The 27,127-nt window shown below is 43.8% G+C and overlaps 1 protein-coding gene across 1 annotated transcript in view; it reads left to right on the top strand.

The window, feature by feature from the left end:
* Nucleotides 1-2,189: 2,189 nt before the first annotated feature.
* Nucleotides 2,190-27,127, top strand: part of CHST13 (carbohydrate sulfotransferase 13) — a 55,215-nt gene continuing 30,277 nt past the window's right edge. Inside the window, exon 1 of the mRNA XM_063291686.1 lies at nt 2,190-2,524. Coding sequence (XP_063147756.1) covers nt 2,431-2,524 — 94 coding nt within the window. The 5' untranslated portion in view covers nt 2,190-2,430. The remainder of the gene's footprint in view (nt 2,525-27,127) is intronic.

The raw sequence follows: 27,127 nt of genomic DNA, 5'->3' as shown, positions 1-27,127 counted from the left end.
CTGAGGGACTGCATCTCCCCATTTACATCAGCCTGCCCCATCAGATCTAGCAGAGAAGGTATGCTGAGGGTACCATCAGCTAGGGACATACATTTGGTGGGTCCCAGGCGTCGGGCCTTCTCTGCTGTGGCACCCGCCTTGTGGAACATTCTTCTCACCAATATTAGATTAACTCCATCCCTTTTAACCCTCCAGAAATCCCTCAAAAGCTGGCTATGTCACCAGGCTGGGGGCTTCCAGGGAACCAGAGACATGCTTAGATGGCTCCATTGCTGGTTATCCTTATTTGCCTAGTTTTATATTATTTATCTTTTAATATTGATTCTCATATTTTTATACTCATTGTTTTCTATATGTGCTGTTTTTATTGGATTGTTGTATGCCACCCAGAGTTGCTTTTGGTGAGATGGGCAGCCATACAAATCTGATAAATAAAGAAATGTATAAATAAATAAATGATGCAATGAGGAATATGGATCTGAAAATCAATGTAGCCAGACCAACGTAGTTGTGTTTGGCAAAGAAAATGAACTGGACAATTAAAAACTATACAGAAAAGGTGAAAAATATGAGCAACTGGGTGAATTTGTGCACTATGTAGAATGTTTACTAAGGATGGGAAAATGGATAGAAAACTCTGAAGGCTTGTGAAGACTAGTAGAATGGCACTTGGTAGTATGTGGTCTGTAGTGAGGAATGAATGCAAAAATGACGGTATATCTGTGTGTTTCTGCTTACTTTATTATATGGCAGTTAGAGTTGTGTATGTTTGAAGGATTATAAAAGCAAGGTGACTGCACTGAGAATGGGTTACTTAAGCGTGCATGACAAAACAAGGAGGTCTGGGTTCAAGAACGAATGCCTGCGGAATGAAGGTGGTCTGAATTCACATGAGTCACTGGGCTGAGATGGGCGGCTCTATAAACTGAATAAATAAATAAATGTGAAGGACTAGTTAATTAAGGTGATTTGGTCATATAGAGATAATGAACAAGGACTGAATCACTAAACTAATCTATAAAGGGTTACCTTGTCAGGCTATCATCATCCTACATACAATTTAAGAATAAAAAATATTCTCAATCTGAGCTTGACTCCCAGTGATAGTCTGCAGCCTTGATATTCCTCAGAGGTCTCCTGTCTAAGTATTACAAAGGCCCAATCATGTTTAGCTTCCAAGCCCAGCTAAGGTCTGCCAGGTGCAACCTTCTGAGATGTTCTCCTAGTGAGGACATGAACTCATCCATCTTGTTTTCTTTACAACACTCCAAGCGCTTTCCCATAATTTTCTTCTCCCCAGTCAAGCCTCTAGCCCTAGGATTTCCCAGTGGTTTCCCATCCAAATACAGTAACTTCTTTTTTCCAAGATTAGCCAAGGATTGATAAGTGCTGCCACCTGCTGTGAGTACTTTTTGAGGGGAAAGAAAACCTTGCAGAAGGGACTATAGTTTACGGCATGCAAAATATCTCAGATTCAATCCTAATTATCTCTACATAGGATTTGGGAAGACTCTGACCTTCTCTAAAATTCTGGGGAACCCCGCCAGGTAAGGGTGGCAACGCCGAGCCTCAAGGGCCAGCAGGCTTAACGCCGCAGACAGCAAGGTCCTGCGCCAGGTCACACTCTATAACAGAAAGGGCACTTCTAGGACAGGGCATCGCCTGAGCTGCCAAGAGCTAAGAGAAATGGCATCACTCAAATGCTGGGGCAGGAAACTCTAAGCATCGCGACACCACGGGGCAATTCTTTCCTAAGGATAACTTTGTTTTTCCAAACTAATTACCAGATGCATAGCCATTCAGTTGCATTTAGCAGAAACTCTTCGCATGCTCAGGAACGGTCTAGTCTTCCTTCATTCATTCCGGAGACTGGACTCTAGCGTTAAGAAAGACAAGAATGAAGCCGGACTCCCGAAAACTTCCCCGAACGCTCAACCTCAAAAGCAAACGGTAAACAGCCCGGTGTAACTTTGCCTGCGCTTGTGACTCCCCTCTTCAGTCGGACTGATCCACGGGACAGGAAGACGGAGGGGGTGCCGCCTTTCCGCTTTCCTGGATGGTCGTGTGTAATAAACTTTTCTTCGCTTTTCCCCGCCTAGACCCTCGAAGACATTAGGCAAATAAATATATAGGGTGACACCAAGAGGAAGGGGCTTGCAAAGAGAGGGCATCCTTTCCCTCTCCTTGCTCTTCGATCCCCACTCCCCGGCCCGCTTACTTAGTACGGTCCTATTCTGTGAAGAGGTTCCCCCTTGGCCCAGGGGAGCGACGGACTCGTGAGCCAGCGGAGGTGGAAGCGGCTGCGCTCGCCTGCCAGCCGCGCGGCGCAGAGCCGGGCAAGCCGGGCCATGAGCAGCTGGCGCCGCTCCTCGCTACTTCCCCGAGCTTCCTCCCTGCTCTAATTCCTTGGGATGCGGTGCATAAGCGAGGATGAGAAAAAGCAGGGTGTACCGCATGGTCTTGGCCACTTGCCTGGGCTCCTTGCTCCTGGTCATCTACTACTTCCAGAGCAGCCTGAACCCGGGTAAGTTAAATATTTACCCCGCAGCCCCGTCCCGGCGCGTAAGCAGGAGGGTTCTGTGGGGGCTGGCGCTCTTTTTTAAAGCTCTTTTGCCCTAAGTTGAAACAATGAAGAGGCTCATGGCACCTTCAAGGCTCTCCTCTCATTCTTGCCTGGCGTAAGTTCCTGACCAAAGAGCGACATACATATTTAAGGTGGCCTCAGAAGACGCGCTTTGTGGCTTTCCCTGCAAAAGACTTAACAGCAGACCCCCTTTCGAAGCTGTCCAGGAGGGGTTTCTCTTCTCAGTCCTTCTGGTTAATCGAGACCCAGATGCAGACGAGCATTCATAAGGCGGCAGAGTACAACTCTGTGTATTATGGTTAATTAATTAATGACTTTATTAATTGGGAGGGGCTTTGCTATGAGGGATACCTTTGAAAGTAACATTGACAAATAGAAAACAAAAATAAGGTTGTTAGAACAATGATACAGGCTAACATCCTTAGCTTTTACTTGAATGCTAAGTGGGTGTGATTTCTGAGAACAGCTGGGAAGGAGTGGGCTGCATGGTAGTGGAGCAAAAGATGTCATTGAGAGGTGTCAAGCAGTGCAATACTTTTCAGTCTGCTGGTTTCAGTGAAAAGATTTTAGTGATTTTATTTTCATGCTGGGACATGAACCAGTAGGATTGATTTTCAACAGGTAGCTGAGTCAACATCTGGAGAAGCACTTCTGATACAAAATTGGGTTTAGAGAGTGTAGAAGTTGCCAGGTGGCCAAGGACAACAATATAGATAATTTTAGTATCTTAAAATCCCAATTAGCTCTGTGACTTATTTCTAAGTGGTTTTGAGTTTAGGTTTCTTAAATGTGTAGCTATAGGACATTGAACCCAATTTGCACAAAGCGTATAAGAGGCTGATGGCCTTGAGATATGTGAAGAGAAGTCAAGGCTTTAGTTTAACTGAATTCAGTTTCAACGAATAGGCTGTGAAATCAGCCAGCCTTCCATTTAGGTTTAAAGGTTTCCCTTGACATTAAATCCAGTTGTGTCTGACTCTAAGGGGTGGTGCTCATCTCCGTTTCAAAGCCGAAGAGCCGGCATTTGTCCGTAGACACTTCCGTGGTCATGTGGCTGGCATGACTACACAGAACGCCGTTACCTGCCCGCCGAAGCGGTACCTATTAATCTACTCACATTTGCATGTTTTCGAACTGCTAGGTTGGCAGGAGCTGGGACTAGCAATGGGAGCTCCCCCCATCACGTGGATTCGAACCGCCAACCTTCCGATCGGCAAGCTCAGCGGTTTAACCCACAGCGCCACCGTGTCCCTCCATTTAGGTTTACAGGATAAATTTTCTGACCTAAACACAGTTCGTCTTAATATTGGGTAGGTCAGCTGTAAGCAACATTGGTAAGCAAATAACTTACTGTGAAAGCCTTCTTAAGTAGAATCATGGAAATGACTCCAGGGGAACTCCTGAGACATTGCAAATTTTAGCTAAGTTCACTCTTTGGGTAGTTGCATATTTTGACAATGGGGTGTGACATATAGAACGTGCTTGCTGCAAACTGAGCTGTGTTTAAAAACTTACCTTGGCATAAGTGACACCCAGAGTATGTGTAGTGGAGATAGAATCGGTATGGAAGTCCAGCTATTCCTATATTTGCCTTAATTTCTTGGATTCGAAGCATTATTGAATAAATGACTTACCTCTGAGTAACATGAATGAGACACATGCACTTTTTAATGCCTATCCTAAGACTATGGTGCTCCCCTTCATACACAGATGATCTGACAATTTTTAGCAACCTACATCCACTTACAATGTACTTTTTACATCACTCTGGCACCAAATTTAATTAGCAGGAGGGTATTTTAGAGGCAAAGCAGTCCAGATTGGAAGGCATAGAAATACATAGTGTTGCACTCAAAGACAGATAATCTTCTTGATTATATACAGTATGCCATGCTACATATAACAAAGTGACTGTCTTCAACTGCTCTAGACTCATAGGTAATAACACCTATGGTTTGTTGAGGCAGTGGAAATACTAGGGAGAAGATTCTCCAGGAAAGAGAGCACGTGGGGGGGGGGGGAGCAGTTCCAGTTCTCCTCCTCTGTTTCCTTGATCCCTTACCTTTTCCCAAAAGCTCATCAGCATTCCCAAAAGCTCCTAAGTGAGGCTGGACATGCACAAACCCAACTGAAAGAGTTTTCCAGATTCAAGAATGTGCACAGAGTTACCTAATGGAGCTTGGAATATGCTGACAGAACCTTCTTTCACAGATGCTTGGCTTTAACTGGATGGGGCTTGTGACTCAAATAGAAGAACTTGGAACTCAGTCATGTATTTATTTTCTAGACTCTGTTCCTCCCTTCCTACTTTATATACTGAGAGAGATCCACTGCACTGAGAGATGCACTTTTCAGTAGGACTTAATACTCAATTTTGCCTTTGTTGCATTAATTTAACACAGGTGCAACACTTCCTTTATGTGTGTATTTGGAAGTTCTGTTCAGTTTGATGGGGGTTATTCCTGGATATATGTATACGATAGCAGTCTTGGCATGTTTGAGTTTCCGGCTGACGACCAAAGCCTATATAACTAAAAGGAAGAGATTCAATGAATGACAGAGCAATTCTTCTTTATATAGCGATTCAAAAGAAAGTCAGTGTAGTTTATTTCTAGCTTAAAAATGCATAAGATTATATTTCTTGATCCCTACGATATTTCTCACCATTACTCTTCTGCATCTGGGACATTAAATTAGCAGTTTCTTTTGCCTTCAGAAAGGTAGTTTATCTGAGGATAAACCATGACAAACACTTTGGATGAAGCATGACTGAATTTCCATTGATTTCACTGGTTCTTCACTAAATAGAAATAACTTGGATCTCATATATTGGCTGGGTCAGGTGTTCCAAAGCATTGACAAGAGGTTATGAATTGCAAAAAATAGTTCCATACAGGTCTAATAAATTAAAAGCTGATTCATTTCTGTGGCAGTTAACTAATAGGTTGACCTACCAATCAATTCAGTTAATGATTTGGCTATTCATCCAAGCAGTGCCAAACTTAGAGAAATCATCCTTTTGTTTCCTTTTTTTGGTTCTTGGAGGTGTATTGCTTCTCCATTTTAGAAAAACATGTCCATGTGATTTTTGTGAATCAAGAATATGCCAGTATTTCTCAAGAATCTCTTAGCAGTTACCAAGATTGTGCTGATGTTAAGTGTCGGAAGTAACATTTTTAGTATACTGTGTTAAGGAGAAGAATGTAATCTAGTTGGCTGGATATTATACAGTTTGAGCAATGCATTATGGGATTGGTGTGTATTTAAAATTTACTATTGGGCTGTCTTATGCAGTTCTGAAGTTTGGAGAAGACTGTATTTTGGAATTATTAAATAATAGTGTTGGAAGGAACTGCATTTATTTAATAAGGCTTTATTAACATGATTTTACTCAGTAAATTTAATCCCACCTTGCTTCCAGGAGCTTGCACTCCACGCTCAATTTTTTTACCACAGTAATAACCCTGCAAGTTTCTATGCCCTTGGGTGACCTGGACATTGGTTTCTCTATTCCTATTCCAACTGAGCACCTCCAGCCTTTCTCATCCTGAGTAATGTTAAAATATCTAGATTTCAACTCTCAGAATCCTCAGCAATGACACTACCAGTTGGGGAATTCCACAAGTGAAGATGCATACTCCTGAAGGCCGACTTAGCCACTGCCCCACCCATAAAAGGGTGAAGGAGCAGCCTTCTAGAGGAAAGGGAATGAGCGTGAAGATGTTTTTTGTTGTACCAGAGGGAAAGGGGGAGGAATAAGCCAAAAGCACACAGTAGAAGATAGAGACAAAGATATGAAAGGACAAGATGGGAAAGTGCATTGGCCAGGGGTATTTGGAGAGGGACATTTTTTTCTATGCTAATATTAGAAGTATCTGAATCAGGCAGGGGATATATTAGAATATATGCTGAACACTTGGTACAAAGGACAAAACTAATGGAGTATATTTATCCATTGATGCAAAAACAGAACTGGAAAGCCATATAAGTATTCGTAATAGGAACAGGACTATAGTGTGTACTGGGTGTATACAAGAGAGCCAGCCATCTAAATGTTCTTTATTCTTCCTAAATATTAAATTGCCCTTAAAGGTCAGATATGCTTACCCCTTCTCCACACTCTAAACTGTTAGGATGATTACAGGCTTGAAGAGGGTCAGTGTCCTACTAGAAACCCCCAAAGGGATAGGTTCCTTTTAGGATTATTGAGGATGATATATCCAGCTCAGAGGTGATTTAGTCTGGTGATAATGCTCTTGTTCTCTGGACCAAAATGTTCAGGGTGATCTATAGAGAATAAAAAAAATGTAGCAGTAAGGAATAATTTCATTCTCTTTGGCTACACTGGATAAATGCATATTTCGTTGGCTATGCTGCCTGAAGATGATGGAAGTTACAGGTTAGCAAATCTGTAGAGTACCAGTTTGGTCTCCTTTAGTGACAAACTGAAAAGAAATCACCATGTTTTGATAACAGATATCTGCATGATTTAATGTGCACATGTAAAATTGCTGGTCCTCTAATAGAGAACTTGAATCATCCTATGAAGCCGAATAAAGGAAAGTTCAGGATTGGCAAAATAAAACAATTCTTCCTATCGCACAGAGTTTGATTATGAAATTTTTGTCACCATAAAGTTTAGTGTGGCTGCCTATTTGAAAGCTGTTGAAAGGTGATTAGACAAATTGATGGAGGATAAAGCCATCAATGTCTACTAGTTACATTGGCTTTCTAATATTTTCAGAACCAGTGGTTTCTAGTAATGTGTGCATAAGTGTGACTGTGTTTGAACCAGGATATGATTGGACATTGAATACATGGATGGGCCACTAATGTCAAGGATGGTGTGACTCTTCTTAAATACAGTACTTTTCTTTTGATGAACTAGGCTTCTTTCTAGAAAAAAAAATATACATACTTTTAAATTAATTTAAAACATGGAAAATTATCTCAGCATTGATGTCAGAATGTATGCCTAGCCAATTACACTATGAATCATAAAAATACTAAAATTATGAACAGTAATTAACAGAACTTGAGGACTGATTCGTACAAATAATAATTTAAAAGTCTGTTCTACTAAACCTGTAATGATATTTTATGTATGCAATAAATATATTGTTATAACTATTAAAGCATCAGTTTAATTTTGGCATTTCAGGTTGGGAAAGAGATCTAACAGTCGAACGAAAATTTAAACTACTGTCATTTATAAATGACTCCATATTGATTATACAGTATATAGACAATGGAATTATAAAGGAATTATTTAACACTGAAGCTGACTACAGAGCAGCACTGTACTAATTCTTATTAAAGCTGGTTTGTTGTTTATTCATTTAGTCGCTTCCGACTCTTCGTGGCTTCATGGACCAGCCCACCCCAGAGCTTCCTGTCGGTCGTCAACACCCCCAGCTCCCCCAGGGACGAGTCCGTCACCTCTAGAATATCATCCATCCACCTTGCCCTTGGTCGGCCCCTCTTCCTTTTGCCCTCCACTCTCCCTAGCATCAGCATCTTCTCCAGGGTGTCCTGTCCTCTCATTATGTGGCCAAAGTATTTCAGGTTTGCCTTTAATATCATTCCCTCAAGTGAGCAGTCTGGCTTGATTTCCTGGAGGATGGATTGGTTTGATCTTCTTGCAGTCCAAGGCACTCTCAGAATTTTCCTCCAACACCACAGTTCAAAAGCATCTATCTTCCTTCTCTCAGCCTTCCTTATGGTCCAGCTCTCGCAGCCATATGTCACTATGGGGAACACCATTGCTTTAACTATGCGGACCTTGGTTGTCAGTGTGATGTCTCTGTTCTTAACTATTTTATTGAGATTTGTCATTGCTCTTCTCCCAAGGATTAAGCGTCTTCTGATTTCCTGACTGCAGTCAGCATCTGCAGTAATCTTTGCACCTAGGAATACAAAGTCTTTCACTGCCTCTACATTTTCTCCATTTGCCAGTTATCAGTCAAGCTGGTTGCCATAATCTTGGTTTTTGTGAGGTTTAGCTGCAAGCCAGCTTTTGCACTTTCTTCTTTCACCTTCATCATAAGGCTCCTCAGTTCCTCTTCACTTTCAGCCATCAAAGTGGTATCATCTGCATATCTGAGATTGCTAATGTTTCCTCCCAAGATTTTAACTCCAGCCTTGGATTCCTCAAGCCCAGCATGTCACATGATGTGTTCTGCATACAAGTTGAATAGGTAGGGTGAGAGTATACAGCCCTGCCGTACTCCTTTCCCAGTCTTAAACCAGTCTGTTGTTCCGTGGTCTGTTCTTACTGTTGCTACTTGGTCATTATAGAGATTCTTCAGGAGGCATACAAGATGACTTGGTATCCCCATACCACTAAGAACTTGCCACAATTTGTTATGGTCCACACAGTCAAAGGCTTTAGAATAGTCAATAAAACAGAAATAGATGTTTTTCTGAAACTCCCTGGCTTTTTCCTTTATCCAGCGGATATTGGCAATTTGGTCCCTAGTTCCTCTGCCTTTTCTAAACCCAGCTTGTACATCTGGCAATTCTCGCTCCATGAATTGCTGAAGTCTACCTTGCAGGATCTTGAGCATTACCTTACTGGCATGTGAAATGAGTGCCACTGTTTGATAGTTTGAACATTCTTTAGTGTTTCCCTTTTTTGGTATGGGGATATAAGTTGATTTTTTCCAGTCTGATGGCCATTCTTGTGTTTTCCAAATTTGCTGGCATATAGCATGCATTACCTTGACAGCATCATCTTGCAAGATTTTGAACAGTTCAGGGATGCCGTCGTCTCCTGCTGCCTTTTATTAGCAACACTTCTTAAGGCCCATTCAACCTCACTCTTCAGGATGTCTGGCTCTAGCTCACTGACCACACCGTCAAAGCTATCCCCGATATTGTTATCCTTCCTATAAAAGTCGTCTTTATATTCTTGCCACCTTTTCTTGATTTCTTCTTCTGTTAGGTCCTTGCCATCTTTGTTTTTGATCATACCCATTTTTGCCTGGAATTTACCTCCGATGTTTCTAATTTTCTGGAAGAGGTCTCTTGTCCTTCCTATTCTATTGTCTTCTTCCACTTCCGCACATTGCTTGTTTAAAAATAATTCCTTATCTCTTCTGGCTAACCTCTGGAATTTTGCATTTAATTGGGCATATCTCCCCCTATCACTGTTGCCTTTTGCTTTCCTTCTTTCTTGGGCTACTTCTCGTGTCTCAGCAGACAGCCATTTTGCCTTCTTGGTTTTCTCTTTCTTTGGGATGTATTTTGTTCCTGCCTCCTGAACAATGTTGCGAACTTCTGTCCAGAGTTCTTCCAGGACCTTATCTACTAAGTCCAGTCCCTTAAATCTATTCTTCACCTCCACTGCATATTCCTTAGGAATATTAGTGAGCTCATACCTAGCTGATCTGTGGGTCTTCCCTAATCTCTTTAGTCTGATCCTAAATTGTGCAAGAAGAAGTTCGTGATCTGAACTACAGTGAGCTCCAGGTCTTGTTTTTACCGACTGTATAGATGTCTGCCACCTTTGGCTTCAAAGGATGTAGTCAGTCTGATTTCGGTGTTGTCCATCTGGTGAAGTCCATGTATAAAGTGGTCTCTTAGGTTGTTGGAAGAGAGTGTTTGTTATGCAGAGTGAGTTCTATCAGCCTATGTCCTGCTTCGTTTTGTTCTCCCAGGCCATGCTTACCTGTAATTCCAGGTGTCATTTGACTGCCCACCTTAGCATTCCAGTCTCCTGTGATGAAAATAACATCTCTTTTAGGCGTGTTGTCCAGTAGGTGTTGCAGATCCTCATAGAACTGCTCTACTTCAGCTTCTTCAGCATCTGTGGTTGGGGCATATATTTGGATCACTGTGATGTTAGATGGCTTGCCCTGAATTCGAATTGAGATCATTCTGTCGTTTTTTGGATTGTATCCAAGCACTGCTTTAGCCACTTAACTATTAATTATGAAGGCTACTCCATTTCTTCTGTGGTCCTCTTGTCCACAGTAGTAGATCTGGTGGTCATTTGATGTGAAGTGGCCCATTCCAGTCCATTTCAGTTCACTGACGCCCAAAATGTCTATCTTTAATCTTGACATCTCACCAATAACCACATCCAATTTGCCCTGGCTCATAGATCTTACATTCCAGGTTCCAATGGTGTGTTGATCCTTAGAACATCGGATTCGCCGTTCACCACCATCACCGTCGGCCGCTAGCCGTCCTTTCGGCTTTGAGCTAGCTGCGTCATCACGTCTGGGGCTAGTTGAACTCCTCTGTTCCTCCCCAGTAGCATTTGGACCATCTTCTGACCTGGGGGTCTCATCTTCCGATGGTATACTGACATATCTCTGGTTGTACTGATCCATTTAGTTTTCATGGCAAGAATACTGGGGTGGGTTGCCATTACCTTCCCCAGGGATCGCATTTAGTCTGACCTCTCTGTCATGACCTTCCCATCTTGGGTGGCCCTTCACAGTTTAGCTCATGGCATCATTGAGGTGCTCAAGCTCCAGCACCACGACAAGGTAACGATCCTTTGCTGAAGATTAAAGCTGGTAGGCTTGTCCAATTATTTCCAATTTTTTTTTGCGGGGGGATTAAACAATGTAATGTTGAGAAACAAAATATCTTTAAAAACGTTGTTAGATTTGTTTATGAGTCAGTAAAAAGAAAGCATTTTTTTCACTGGAATTAATGATGGGTATTTGTAGCCTTTAAACAGAGAGAAACTTTGTATCACCGGCACATCCTTAAATTTTACTTAATCCAAAGCAGTCAGATTCCACAGTGACTTTTTGTTTTTCATTTTAAAATGATTTCTGTCGCGTCGCGCGACCAGTCCTTCGCCCTTCGGTCTATGGGATTCCCTGGGGGGGAATGAGCCAACGATTCCCTCGCAAGGGTGAGGTCGAAAAAACAACGGTAGGTACAGGATTCTTTTGTGGTGAGACACGCTACATCTCAGGAGGTTGCTGGTACTGCCTCCCGCGTGCCACGCCCCCACCTCCTTTTATTCAGCAGTTCTATCAGGGCGGGGGAGTGAGTACAAAGAGAATAGGGAAATACAAGTCATGCCCTTATAAGGGAATATACAGCATTCTGAGGCTACGTGAGAGACGTGCAATCTAGCTGTGCAGTAATGGAGTCAGGTTCGTCACATTTCTACCTTTTTTATTTAATTTGTCCTCCCCTCAGAGGGTCTGAGTCGGGGAGCCAGGGACTCTTCAGTCCAAGGAGACCCATCCCAGCGTCCTCTTCCGGGGGGTAGTGTGACTGGGGGTCCTTGTCCATTTCCGATTCACTATCAGAGGACCATCCCAAGAGTGGTGTTTTCTCCATACCTACAGCAGTGACCAGGTGTTGAACAGCAAGCTTTGTCTCGGATACCTCTGAGTCCAATGTATGAAGTCTCTGCTTTAAGAAGCGGAGAACGCGACCCAGCACACAGGGGCCTATGGTGCATACGAGAATCAATAACAGGAGGGGCCCCAACAGAGTGGACAGCAGTGTGGTTAGCCACGGAGAAATGCTAAACATATTTTGATACCATGACATAGATTGTTGGCGCTCCAATTCCCTTGTTTTTAAACGGGAATCGAGCTCTTTCATAGAGTCCAATACTACTCCTGAGTTGTCGGCATAAAAACAGCAGTCTTCCTTTAGAGCAACACACAGTCCCCCTTGTCTGAGGAACAGAAGGTCGAGACCCCTACGATTTTGCAAAACCACTTCGGATAGAGAGGTAAGGGAATCTTGTAGCGCCACAATAGATTGTTCGATGGCGCGAAGGTCAGTGTCAATGATAGCACTAAGGTGACGCAGGTTCTGATCATTGACAACAAGGGCTGACACACCGGTGGCGGCTCCGGCCGCACCTAAGCCCAGTAGGACTGATAAAGTTACAGCAGTCACTACTTCGCGCTTAGCCTTGAGGGGGTAATGAGGGGGCTCTAGGATGGAGATAAGTTCGTCAGGGGAATAGATGGAGATTTTGGGGAGTAGGAGCACCTGAATACAAAAGGCGTTAGTTCGTAACAAAGTATCACCATATACACATGCGGTGAGGCCAGAAGAACATGCCCAAACAGAGTTGTTCCCAGGGATAAAGTATTGCCCTGTCAATCGGGCAGAGATATTATCAGAGGTAGTGTAGAGTACGCCGTAGCCACCATGGCCGGTGTAACCGTTGATGTTCAAGCGATTTTTTGGAAGATAGAGGGCACAGTGATCATGAGAAGAATTAAGGCAATATTGAGTATAGTTAGCAGGAACACGGCCAAGGCAGCAGCCCTGCCCTATTATAGAGGTGATAGTCAACGTGGTGTTTTGCCAGCGGCAGGAGGAGGCTGAGGTAGAGTTTCGGATAGGGTCAGGAGAACCGACTGCTTCATAGAATGGTGGAGAAGAAGACAAACAAAGCCAACATCGAGATGTGTTAGAAGTGGTGTGGACAAGGGAAAAGGAGGAGTTAAGAAGAGAGACAAGGGGTTTTTTTTGTTTGTTGAGGGGTTTAAGAAAGGTGGAGTGAATGTCGTCGGCATTGGGCCCAACAGGTGGGGACTGAGGGAGAGTGACCTGTCGTTGAATGTAGAATATGTTGCCATAATGAAACCCGGGCCATGTGCCATACACACGACCTCCCCATTTTACACCTGAGTCCCAGGCATTCCCCTGAGCTTTTCCTGCAGCAGTGAATTGTACAATAACCGGATTACATCTATTCCAAGCCCAGGGTCCTGCCGCACCCTTTCTGCCTGCGGTGCATCTAATGTCCTTTCTCAACCGAGTGAGAGTGATGTAATCAGTCTTATATGGAGGGGTCCAGTCGATGTAGCCGGTGGAAACGCAGGACCAAGATTTGCAAAAGTAATCTGCTAAGCCTCCGCAGTCGTGCACGTGATCAGGGCTGGTGTCATGTCCTGGGCACACGTACAGGGGATAGCTTTTAATGGCGGAGTGGCTGGGCTCTGGGGTGCCGTCCAGCCTCCTGTAGGCTGTCACTCCTAGAAGCATTTCTGCAAAGTCAAAATACAGGTTAGGAAAACAAGATATAATTGGGCTATAACAGGAGGAGGTATTCAGGGCCTGACCCAAGGCATCGCGGATTGTCCAGGTGATACTGTAAGGGCGATGTGATTCCTGGGCGTCGGATGCCAGCAGGCGTCGTCCCTGCCAACGGGCGGGCTCAGGAAGGGAGAGTTGAAACAAGGTGAGCGTAAGGCGAGATGAGGTGGCGAACCCCTTAAGTAATTTTGTTATTTCACAGTGATATTGTCCTAGATCGGTCAACTGTACGTTGGTGATAGCAAGGGTAGTTTGGCGAAAGTGATAAGTGATGGAATAGGAATCGCCATCTTGGAGAAGGGTGTTGTTGCGGAACCAGCGCCAGAAGGTGCCTTTTCTTTTGATGGGAGAGCGTTGAAGACATTCCATGGCGTTGGACGCTGAGCTGCGGCCGATGGTGGCAGGGTAGCGTAAACGATGGGTTCGAATGAGAGAGGTTGTTTTAGGGTTCGTTGTGAGGGGAGCAGAGATGGAAGAGAGATAACAGAGAAGGAGGATCAAGGAGGTGCTTGTCAGGAGGCTGCCCATGATACGGCCGGATACAGCGAGCAGGAACCCAGAGCACTCGATCAGGAAGTTGCACAGCAGCGTAGCCTTTTCCCCAGGTGACGAGTTGCGCAGGGCCTTTCCACTCAGGGCTGGGCAGTTGCCTAAAATAAACAAGGGGACGGGAAGAGGGAACTACTGGCTTAGAGAAGTGTCGAGATGCGGCCGTAGCAGGGGGGGTACCGGTAAGATTAAGGAAATTCAAGGTAAACAAGGTGAGATTAAGGAGATTTTGTAACATCGGGAGGCTCGGGGGGCCTAAGGCCTTTTTCCCCGTTTGCCGATCAAGGGCATTCTTTAGGGTCTGGTTAGCCCTTTCCACAATAGCCTGACCTTGGCTGTTGAATGGTATACCGAATCTGTGGGTAATGGACCACTTACGGCAAAACTCAGCAAAGGGAGTGCTGACGTAAGCAGGGCCATTGTCAGTTTTCAAAGTTTTGGGACATCCCGATGTGACGAAAGTGCGAATACAATGATTGATTACGTTTTTCGTGGCTTCTCCTCTTTGCAAAGTTGCCAGGATGAATCCCGAATAAGTATCCACAGATACATGGATATACTTCCAAGGTGCAAAAGAGGGATAATGAGTGACATCCATCTGCCATGTGTCACAAGCTTGGATACCCCTGGGATTAACTCCCTCAGGGATGCACTTTGCCTGCAAACTGCAGGTTGGACATTGTTGAAGAATGGCGGTAGCTTCTTGATATGTAATGCCAAATTGGCGCACCAAGGCCTTTCTATTTTGGTGGAAATAAGCATGGCTGTCCCCTGCTAAAAGCTGCGGAGGAAGAGGGGAAGAGGCCATAATTTTGCAAGCCTCATCTGCCATGTGGTTGCCTTCGGACAGGAAACCGGGTAGCTGTTGGTGGCTTCTAATATGCGCTACAAACAAAGGGGATGTTCTGTCCTTCAGGAGAGTTTGAAGCTGCAAAAAAAGCGTCATGAGAGAGGGGGGGGTAACAGGGGAAATATATGCATCAAACATGGCCACAGCCATTTGAGTGACATACATACTATCTAATATAACATTCAAAGGCTGTTCTGGGAAAAGAGACAAGGCTAACAGAAAAGCGGCTAACTCAGCCTGTTGGGCGGATGCTTGTGGGGCTGTTAGGCGTTTTTGCCATTTGCGATTATTTTGCCATATGCAAGCCCCTATGGTTTTGGAGCCGTCTGTAAAAACAGTGAGTGCTTCCTTGAGTGGCTGCTGAAGGAACGGTGAGGTTAGTGTGAAGGGTACTGTTCGCAACAGTTGCAATCGAGGATCAGGGGGAAGATGGCATGACACCTGGCCACACCAGTCCTCCAAGGCATCCTGCAATGCAGTGGAGTTTTGTAGGAGGGGTTTCCATTGAGTAACCTTAAGGGGAATGTACAGGGTGGAAACATCCAGTCCCATTAGGGCTCTAATCCTCTTCCGGCCTTTCTCAACAAGAGAGGCCATTTGTGCTGCTCTGGTGATGATGGATGTCTTAGGTGTGTGTGGCAAGTGTAGCCATTCTAAAATATGTAGATGTTTTTTATCAGACGTTTGGACAATGATGGCAGTCAGTAATTGATGTGTTGAAAGAATGGCAAGAGAGGGTGGTTTGTCAGTGAGCGCACGGTCCACCCATTGGGTCGTAAGGGCGGCATTAACCTGTTGTAGGGCATGCAATTGTTGTTCTGTAAGGTACACCTTGTCAGCTGGATTTGTCAAACCCACTAACGCTTGGAATAAAGGTGATAACATGGGTGTAGTTAAAGCGAGGTATGCGCGGGCCCAGTTAATGACCCCCAGACATTGTTGTAATTGGACCAAAGTGGTCGGCTGGGGAAGCGTGAGCATAGGTAGAAGTGGGGCAGCCGTGGAGGCTAAAACTTTGTGGCCTAGATATTGCATTGGGTAACAAGACTGGACCTTTTCTGGTGCAACGTGTAACCCTGCCGTTGCTAGGGTGGCTAAAAGAGTAGGAAAAGTTTTTTGAACTGTCCCTTTCGGGCCCTCAGCAGCGACTAAAATGTCATCCATATAATGATACACAAGAAAATGCGGAAATTGGGATCTATAGGGTTGCAATGCTTTATCAACAAAAAATTGGCACATTGTGGGTGAGTTCAACATGCCTTGTGGGAGGACCTTCCACTGGTACCGAGCAGTAGGCTTTGAATTGTTGAGCTCCGGTACCGTAAATGCGAAAATAATTCTGTCCTTTTGTGCCAAAGGTATGGAAAAAAAACAATCCTTGAGGTCTATTACAATGAGGTCGTGCCCTTCCGGAATCAAGTTGGGGTTGGGAAGTCCACACTGCAGAGGTCCCATGGGCTGAAGGATGGTGTTGATAGCCCTAAGATCCTGTAGGAGGCGCCATTTGCCAGACTTCTTTTTGATGACAAATACCGGAGTATTGTATGGGCTGGTGGAGGTTTCGATATGGCCTTCAATTAACTGCTGCTGGACCAGGATATGTAAGGCGTCCAGTTTCTCTTTGGTGAGTGGCCATTGATCAACCCATACCGGCACAGAGGTTTTGAGAGAGAGAGAGAGAGACCCTAAAGGGTCCTGCAAAGCCATTAGGGAAGTTGAATAAAAGCGTGGAACTGTGAAAGCAAATCACGGCCCCATAGGTTGCAGTGCAAAGGCAAAATATAAGGCTTTAGATAAGCTGTAATATTAGAATGAGCAGTCGCAGCAGAAAGCCAATAAGAGCTGACCTTAGCGGCCTGTGCTCCGCCTACTCCTTGCACCGAGGAGGCTTCGGCGAGAGGCCAGGAGGAGGGCCATTCAGCGGAACGAATGACAGAGACGTCGGCGCCGGTGTCAATCAAGCCTTCGAAAGAGCGACCATTTAGTGTGACAAGGAGGGTGGGTTTAGAGGTTTGGACTGGTTGCTGCAAAGCAAACGATGGCATGTCAGGAGAAGGGAGAAGTATGAGCGTGGCGACAACTGTTCCTTTATCTAAGGAAAAGCACCTATCTCCCACTCCTGCCAGAGCAATTTGTGTCAAATCTGACGAGTCATACAAATAGGGAGCAGCAACCATTCCCTCAAGCGTGAGCGAGGAGTTGGGAATGAGCAAAGCAGGGGTAAGAGGAGGAAGGGGTTTATTCAGCGTGACAACGAGAGGGAGGGAAAGGACAGCCCCCGGATCGTCATACAAAAGATCCTCTGCCAACTCCACAGGGAAGCTGGTGATGGGTAATTCAGCCTTTGGGGCGGGGTTAGCTGACAACCCCCGATCTAGTTTTCCGAAGGCTGGTGAAGGGAGGAGTTGTTGCGACACTGCGAGGCCCAATGGTAGCCTTTACGGCACCTGGGACAAGGAGTTTTAGGTTTGGAGGGGGGGGCGGCCCCCTTTGAGTGGAAGGGGGCGCCCCACCTCCCCCGGGTGCACGGCATTGATTCTTAAAGTGGCCTGGCTTCCCACAATTGAAGCAATTTCCATGACGAGTGACTGCGAGGGCTTCCGGGGAATGGAGCTGAGGGGAGGGGTTAGTAGAAGGCAGCGAGGTGGTAATGGCGGCAGCGAGAGCGCTCACTTTGTGAGAGGTGGTACCAACGATTCTACAAAGTTGCAGGAAGTCTGCAAGTTTTACACCCGGTTGATTGACTACGGGTTGCAGAATGGTCTGGCAGTCATGATTAGCGTTAGAGAAAGCAAGTTTCATTAGCAGCTCTTGTTTAGCCGTGGCATTATCAATTTGTCGGTCTAAAGCAATCTGAAGGCGACTTATGAAGGAAGCATATGGTTCATTTGGTTCTTGCATAATTTTCAAAAACGTTTGGGTGGATTGAGAGTCGGAATCATCCACTCTTTTGAGAGCATTCATGGCGCACATGTGAATGATAGCAAAACTACGACGGGGGGAGTTCTGTTGCTGGACTAAGGTTGCGAATTGTCCCTTTCCTAATAATTGATTTGCGGTCACCCCTGCGGGAAGACCTCTTCTAATTTCTACTTCCACCCCTTTGTCGTATTCAGATTGCCACACAACGTATTGCGCCGGGGTCATAAGCATAGAAAAAAGCATTTTCCAATCATACAATAACATAACAGTGTTAGCAGTAACTAAAGAGTCTAAAACTCCCCTAGTAAAAGGAGAGTGCAAGCCGTAGGTGGTTACAGCATCTTTGATTTGTTTCAAAACCTTAAGTTCAATATTGTTATACAAATTTCCTCCCGCCGCCCCTAGGCCGATGGTCATGGGAAAGGCAGAGGGACTCTCCATTTCCAATGAGAGGGGGGAGGAGAGGAGTTCAGTGATGGCGCCTCCGAGGGGGTGGTGTTGAGGGGAGTCGGGGGTTGGAGCTGAAGGGGGAGGAGGAACGGCTGGGTATGGAGGGGGGGGTGGTGAGGCAGCATCGAGATGGGCGGCAAGAGGGGGTGGGATTTTTGGGTCGGGAGGAGAAGGGCAAGTCTCCGGGGAAGACGGGGGAGGGTAAAGAGTGTTGATGGCCGCCATGACAGCCTTCCAGGCAGTCAGAATAGGCACGGGTGCTCGTGGGGTATCATGAAAATATTTTCCTATCCTTTCCCAAGTGGATGCTTTGAGCGACCCCTCTGAAGGATAGACAGGGCAGTGTCTCTCCATGTACAGTAGGAGTTGAGTCACCGATTTTTTTGAAATGGGAAAGATGGTCGTACCGTTAGCCTTTTGACAAGAGTTAGCCTTCTTCACTAAATCATAAAGTTCGTCCCTATGAACTGACGAAACTTTGGAGAGTGGGGAGCCCATTACTTACGATTGCAGAGCCTTTTCCAGGTGCGTAGTAACGAGAGTGAAGGCAGTGCACCTCTAGACAGAGATCACACCGTGAGACCGAAGGGATCCCGGACGAGCCCCCAGTTGTCGCGTCGCGCGACCAGTCCTTCGCCCTTCGGTCTATGGGATTCCCTGGGGGGGAATGAGCCAACGATTCCCTCGCAAGGGTGAGGTCGAAAAAACAACGGTAGGTACAGGATTCTTTTGTGGTGAGAGACGCTACATCTCAGGAGGATGCTGGTACTGCCTCCCGCGTGCCACGCCCCCACCTCCTTTTATTCAGCAGTTCTATCAGGGCGGGGGAGTGAGTACAAAGAGAATAGGGAAATACAAGTCATGCCCTTATAAGGGAATATACAGCATTCTGAGGCTACGTGAGAGACGTGCAATCTAGCTGTGCAGTAATGGAGTCAGGTTCGTCACAGATTTCAGATTCTGTTTTTAAGTTAGTTGTGATAAACCTAATGATGATGGCACGTTTTAGAGGTTTCAGATGTGGCAGTCATCTGAGATTCCTATTCTTGAAAAGCTGCTTCTTCTATCTCTTCCTGAAAAGTTTGTTCCCTTTAATTCAGGCTAGTACATTCCAGTTCTCAGTTATTCTCATTAAATAACCATATCCCCCAAATAAAACTTGCAACTAGAACGTTTTTTTTTAACCTTTAGGATTTCAGTGGATTAAGCCTGACTAATATAGGTTCATGAAGCGAGATGAGGCTTTTTAAAATAAGCTAGAAGTTAAGGGCTTACTTAAAGCAATTAAGGGGTTGGACCAGTAGAAGGGAGGCCAGCCATCTTCAGCCAAGGAAGCTCCTGAGGAGCTATGAGTCAGTCTTGTTTCTCAGCCCAACCCACCACACAGGATCGTGCGCAAAATAGAAGGGAGTGCCACGTATGATGCCTTGAGCTCCTTAAGGAAATGGGGGATATAAAACAAACAAATAACCTTACTCAAAACATGCAGAATATAATATTGCAGAATTTAGTATTGACACTGAATTTATTAAACATACCTCAAGATGAATGAAATGCTACTAGTTATAGACTGGACAGGCTCACACAGGGGAAGAACCTCCTCACCAAAGTCTTTCTGCCTCCTGGAGCAACCCTTATTGGCGGGCCGGTATTATTCCCTCTCTACTATGACGTTGCAGCCTAAATTGAGAGCTTCTTCCTGAGAGATGCCCTAGCTTAGCTACCACTATGGGATTCATATCCCACATCCCAACAACATGGAGAAAAGTTACAATCGGCAGGTTTTCATTTACAGACAAGGCCCAAAGTTCGAGTCCTAAGGAACTACTTTGGTTGGAATTTTGCAGGAAACGGCTGCCTTTCAAGTTCCACTCAGAGCTCTGCCTGCAGCCTGTTGAATTAAACATTGCTTCAGAACTGTGGCTGGCAGCAAGGCCAGTCTTTCTCCTTGAACATAGCTGCAAGGAGCCCAATATGAATAGGACCTTAAGGAGGAAGGTGTCAGTAGTTGGCTTTTGCTTGGATGGGGAGAAGCAATGCAAAGGGTAAGGCATATCCAGTTGAAGACCACAGCAGAGGCCAAGAGTTAAAGCCTTCCTGCCTCTCCTGCTAAACTTCTCCAGGCCCCTCTCTCCTGAGTCAGAGGGGTGTGGTAAAGCTAAGGCAGGAGGCATTATTGTAAATCTTATCCAGGACCCTAGATGCTTGCTTTTAAGAGTTGACTATGCTGTGGTTTTACAGATGTGGCTTCTGTTTAGCTAAGGAGCAGCATGTGAAGCAAAAAGTAGGATTATTGCTCTACTTCGATGGTTGATGGGTTTAGATCTTGAGAAAATACCAGTTCTGTCCCTTTTAAATTTAAGCTGAGAATCATGCACTTTTATCAGTCATGTCCTTACTAGTTTTTTTCACAGCACTTACCTTGTTTTTTGGTTCTAATGGTTTTGTAGCGAGGACATAGTTCTCCCCTGCAATATTACTTCAGAGAGTGATAGTATGAGCAAGGTAATACTGAGTTATCTGAGATGATAATTTATGCTGTGGAACTTTAATTTGCTGGCATACTTGGTATATTAAAAAACCAACATAAAACTGAATAAACTCTACGTATGCCAAATTGGCAGAATCCTATCGGTTCCATTCATTTGCTGTAGTGACTATATGTGTTTTGTCCCTACAATCCCTATGTGTCTGATAGATACTACATAACTTTCTCAACATTGTATTATTGGGGATCAGAAACCATTGTTTCGATCTGATCTTTGACAAAAATAAAGTTATATTCTTGGTTGCTGATTTACTGCTGATTATGTAGCGGTGTAGCAACTGATCCTAATCGATCTTCCATTCATGCTGATGATTCAAAATTACACAAGGCCAATTTCTTTGTTTTCCATGCAGAGAGCACACTCAGAGAAAGGGTCTTCACGTCAAACAGGGCAAATAACGTAATATCCTCTAATTTAGTAATGGAATATACAGAAGCACCCAGGATGATTGGAGTTGCTGCTCAGTCCAGAGCCGTGCTTACATATAGCACCTACTCAAATGCAGCTGAAAATGAACTAGTGTCCTTCATAAACATAATAATAAAATGGGCAAAGAGCTGATGGAGGTGATAAAAGAAGGGGCAATTCCGTATTCACCACTTTGAACACCCAGGGGAAAGGGAAGTGTGTACCTGCATGTATGAGAGTATCTGTAATCCTGCAGCACTTTTCTACAGGATAAACTTTACTAACACTTTGATTGTAAATATCTTACATATCCTTTTAGATGGAGGAATTTGGGGGGAAAACAGCAGGAAGGAATATTAGGTATGTTCGTCGCCTTGAGTTATTTATAAAAATAATAAAGGCAGGATAGAAAATAACTGAATAAATAAACAAACAAACCTAAAATTGCTTGCTTTGAAACTAAATGTGGAAATTTGCACAGCAGTTGGCTGGGCTTGCAAAATTCAGTGTTTACACATTTTGCATGCTTCAGAATATCAGATACTACTTCTATTTCCTGTGAGAGTTGTTTAAAAAAAAATCACCTTCCCCATCCCTTCCTCTCCCTCTGTCATGAAGTCCCTCACTCCATTGGAAAATATAAAAACTGGTTCTCCTGCCTTTCCACAGTTTTCTCTCTGTGTATTAGGCAAGTTACACATTTATTTATTTGTTTACTGAATTTCAACTCCAAGACTGGAAGCTGTAACTTCAGATTAAAAGATATGCAAGTATCAGCAGGGAAGGCTGATGCCACTTTTACAACAAATTTTATTTTTTTCAGAAGATGAAATGAGAATACAGGTAGTCTTTGCTTAACAACCAATCGTTTAGTGGTGGTTCAGACTTACCTTGGTGCTGAAAAAAACGACTTGTGACCAGTCCTCACACTTACGACCATCACAGCATCCCCACGGTCACGTGTTCATGATTTGGGTGCTTGGCAACAGGTTCACATTTATGACCATCACAGTGTCACATGATCTCCATTTTTGACCTTCCTGGCCGGCTTCTGGCAAGCAAAATCAATGGGGAACCGCATGATTGCTTAACAACCGCATGGTTTGCTTAATGCCTGCAGTGATTCGCTTCTATGACTGCTGTAGAAAAGGTTGTAAAATGGGGTTGGATTCACTTAATGACTGCTTTGCTTAGTAACTGACATTCTGGTCTCAATTATGGTCATTAAGTGAGGACTACCTGTAGAGTCTTTTCAGAAATGTTAGAGTTCTGTTACCGATACCATCATTTAGTCTTTATAATTAATCACTCTGAGGCCTTTTGGACAAAGTTGTCTTAAAGCGAAGGAAGGTTTAAGAGGCACACCCATGCTGTTTGAATGCCCAGCAGAAGTTTAGGTTTGAAGAAGGCCTGGAGGAAAATTTCAGAACGTAGATGATCCCTCTTACTCAGGAGAGGGGTATTTTCTTTTCACCAGCAGTTATATTCTTTTGCAGCTCATCTTCCAAAAGGTGCAGATTAGTGGTGGGGATGATGCAAATGGTTCATATTGAGACTAGAACCTTCCCATAAAATCAACTGTATTGAAGTAATGGGTTGGAACTTTTCCACACCTTTTTTCCCCCCTTTCTGTCTCTCTTGCTGTGCTGGAGTAGAATATAACCAGAATCAGAATTTGATTCCAACACATCAGAATAACAGTTCAAGGGCTCTTCTACGCAGCCATTGACTTCAGCCCCCTCAAATTCTCAGAAGCCTTTTCCCAATGCTCTGTGAGGGTCCTTGTTGACTTCCTCACAATGCTCAATACAACGCCTGTGAACCCACCAGCACTGTCACCCTTGGCTGTGTTTATTTTTGTAGCAATAAACAGCATTGAAACAGCGTGGTGAAATGGTGGGCACGTTGGCACTTTGACTTCAGGGAGAGGGGAGAACTGAAGAGTCAGGAGACGGGCAAGACAAGAGTTATCGCCAATGGGAAACTACCCTGTCTTGCAACTTGTGTGAAGGTATCCTGTGCTCCCTGCTTGTTAAGTGGCCCTTGTGGTTATTGTGGTTGTTGCTTTGAGGAACAATTTGGCATCTGTGAGTGAAACCAGCAACACTGGCTCCAGATATATGTGATCTTTGTATGACTATCTCCCTCAACAACTTGAGGCCCAACAACTTTAAGCCATGTATGCAAGATGGGCAGCAATAAACAAACAAACTAACTTTATAGGAACACAGGGGAGTTGGATTTCTAAAATTTGTACTAGGAAACTGCTACTGTAATGTAATTGTGGCAGTTGTTGCTCTTCCTGGAGAGTCTTATTGCAAATGCTAAAACACCCTGTCTTTTTATGAGGTAGAGAATTAGATTATAGAATAGGCAAACTTAAAGAGCACAGTTGAAGGAGATCAAACACTGTCCACACTCCCGAGAACTCTGCCCCTCCTCCCCTCCAGTTTTCTATTTCTGTCCTTTACCTGCAAATTAGCTGGGCAAAAGTTTCTTTAACCCCCCTCCCTGCTCCCCTCACGCAAGTAACAGAAGCAGTAGAGCCCTTCCTTCATGGACTGTTTCCTCCTATCTGAACTTGTCTGAGCTGCTGTAGGAAAAAGAGGCCGCAGCCCTGCTTACAGTGAGGAGAAAAGCGTTAAAGAAGGTTTAGTGTCTTGGGTTGTAGAGGGGAACTGGGGAAAGGCATAGATTTTCTTTTCTTTTTAAAAATATTGGTGATCAGGTGGTGGGGAGGGGAAACTTTTTACTTGGGAGGGTTTTGGGGATGACTGGAAATTTGCTTGACACGAACCTTTAGCTTTCTTTGAGCAGTTCTGTTTTAGCATTGCAAATATTAAGGCTAGGAAACATCTGTTTTTACTTGTGCGTTTTTCTCTCCACATGTTCTGCTTGCAGGAGCTGTTAGAACTGTGCTGTTTTGTTGCTGTGTTTGAGCTGGATTAAACCTTCTCGAAAAGCTGACATTCTTCCCTTTTGCAATATTTTTTTACACCTCACAGGCATGGCAACCATTTGGTTGGCCCAAAATAGAAAAAGGCCAGGGATGTCCAGAAACCTCTCTTATGTGTCACCAGGACCTTCCTTTGGTTTTCTGGCTGTCAGTCAGTTCCTCACCCAGTCCAATCCATGTGACGCAGCTTTGGAAAAAGAGGTAGCGGGTTCCACCTTGGCTTCAGCTGCCCCATGTGGGAATGCCCCCATCAGTAACACATCTGTTTAATGCCAGCTCCCAGTTTGTTTCTGGCTCCAACAAGCTGCTGACCTTTCTTTCAAGAGCATAGAACCCTCAGGAGTTCTTGTTCCCTTCAGGAGCTTTTTCAGGCCCCATCAGTTGTATCAAGAACATGTTCCTTTCCTTAGTACTCCAGTCATTAGAGCAGCCTTTCTCAAATTTTTGACCCTGGAGGGACCCTTGAAATATTTTTCAGGCCTTGGGGAACCCCTGCACATTCAGGCTCCAATATAGGCCACAAGTTACAAAATTACTGTATTTGTTTCATCTGTGTATATGCATGAAGAGTGTTCTTAAACTAAACATGAAGAATAAAACTTACCTCTTTAATGTGAAGTTGCCTGAATTTGAAATACATTTTTAAATAAATTGTGATCTCCCAGGGAACCCCTAGTGACCTCTCGCAGAACCCTAGGCTTCCACAGAACCCTGGTTGAGAAACTGAATTAGAGAGTGATTCTCTTTTTGTTGCTGTTGGAAAAAAGCTTTATTATAACCGTATAGTCACTTTATGTTCTTCCAGCTAAAATAATAAAGAATGTAGGTACAAAAAAGTGAGATAATAAAAGCAAAGTAGGAAAGAAAAAAGGGCATACAGCATTGTAAAGAGGAACTTTTGATAGCACATTTTCCCCTTCTCTTCCGCTGTTTCTATCCACTAACCATATTTATACTTTTTAATACTTTTACATACTTTATTTGAACATTGGAGATGGTTGCTTGCATCTATTTACATTTTCTTTTTGATTAGTCTCTTAACTCTTTTTCTTAGAAATCATATTCCAAGTGTCTCAACTTTTCTTGCTCTGTGATGTATCCCATGTAGGGGAACCATTCCTGCTTGACTTTGGTTCAGCTTTGGTTCAGCTGAAGATACACAGTCAGTTTTGCCATCACTGCATATTCTTCAGTTATTCAACAAGGTTTCACTTTTCAGTGTTGGGCCAAATTAATTCTTGCTGCTGTCAGCATGTATCTTAATAAATTGTGATATTTTTGTTTATAATTTCTGGAATTATTTAGGAATAAAAATGTTTGTGGATTCAATTCAAATTTTATTTTTAAGATTTAAGATGTTTTGGTGCATTTCCTACCAATGCTTCTGGATTTTTTTACATGACCACCACATGTAATAAAATGCAGTTTTTATTTTGTTCTGTCTCCGTGTCCTATTTCAATAACAATTTATAGATGTGGCTCAGTAGAAGGTCTTGGTTCTGTATGAGTGTTTCAAATTCTCTCAACTTTCTCAAGGTCCCTCCTTCTTTCTTGACTTCACTTTTTATTCTTCTAGTAATTTGTAAGTACAATTACCATGGTCAATCCCTGCTTTCACTGAGCAATTCTTGCTGTGCCTTTAATCTATTTTCTTATTCTGGGTATACCATATTGGCATATGTGATTAAATCCGTCTTGTTAATAATTATCCTTGAAGTAAAAAGCATTTTACAGTAATGCTAGTGGTAAAATTGCTGAACTTATCCTCATTCTCAGAAGATTTAGCAGACCTTGTCATATAATGCCCCTTTAAACTATTTGCTTCTTTTGTTTCTTTATACCATAACTACCTGTGGAGTCCTTTAGCTAAGCCAGCTTTGGGGACAGCATCAGGTGGGAAGCTTGACTAGGGCTGTACGCCTGTAAAACTGTATCACGGCTGTCCTAAGGCAAGCTCAGGGAGGATGAAAACCTCCTGCAGAGCAGAAGGGCAAAAGCTTGCTTGATCTTGATTGGCAGAGAGTGATTCTCAAGCATAAGCCTTCACAGTGGCTGTGTTTCATCGTCGGAATGTCTTGAAACTCTAGCAAATTCTGGTTTACTGTTCACAAGCAAGCATGAATGCCTTTCTGTGATTCCTTCCACCAGTAGAAGGCATTGAAGCAGTTAAGCTTCAGAACTGCCTCTGGCCTTCTTCAAAAGTCACAGGGGAGACCCCCTGAACACTTCCCAAAGTGACTGATTATTATATTTTACTATCATCATCTTCATCATCATCAATTTGGAGAAAAGTGAGGGAAATGATTAAAGGCATGGGCTGTAGACGTATCAACTGTATTTAATTAATTTTACATGAATTAAATGTAAAAGAAATCAGGTCAAATGTAGTTTCCTTACTAGCCCCATTACATCACTGTCCTAGCTATTTTTTTTTTTGCAATGAAAAAATTGAGCTTAACTATCAGGAACTATTTAAAAAGAAGAAGGTCTGAACTACATCAGAACCTGGGCTCCTACTTTCTCACATCTCCCCCAACTAATAAGATTTTGGAAGGACAATTTGTACCTTGTTTCCCACTTTTGTGAGTAAGTAAGTGGCAAGTAAGGGACCAGGTTTGGACATACATTAAATCTTGATTTTATGGATCAAATGGGGAAAAGGGATGGCATAGTTAAAGATGTACAACCTTATAAATGCTAGGATCCACATGGAAAATTTAAAAAAATGGTGGCCAAGAGCCTTGGTAGGCTGGCTTTGACATCATATGAGTTGTGGAGCTGGGATTTCGCTTTTGGGTTCTTGATTGTTTGCTGCTTTTCTTGGT

This window comes from Candoia aspera, chromosome 2 (assembly GCF_035149785.1).
Source record: "Candoia aspera isolate rCanAsp1 chromosome 2, rCanAsp1.hap2, whole genome shotgun sequence".
Lineage (NCBI taxonomy): Eukaryota > Metazoa > Chordata > Lepidosauria > Squamata > Boidae > Candoia > Candoia aspera.
The sequence above is the reverse complement of the archived record's forward strand: the minus strand, read 5'-3'. Positions and strand labels throughout refer to the sequence as shown.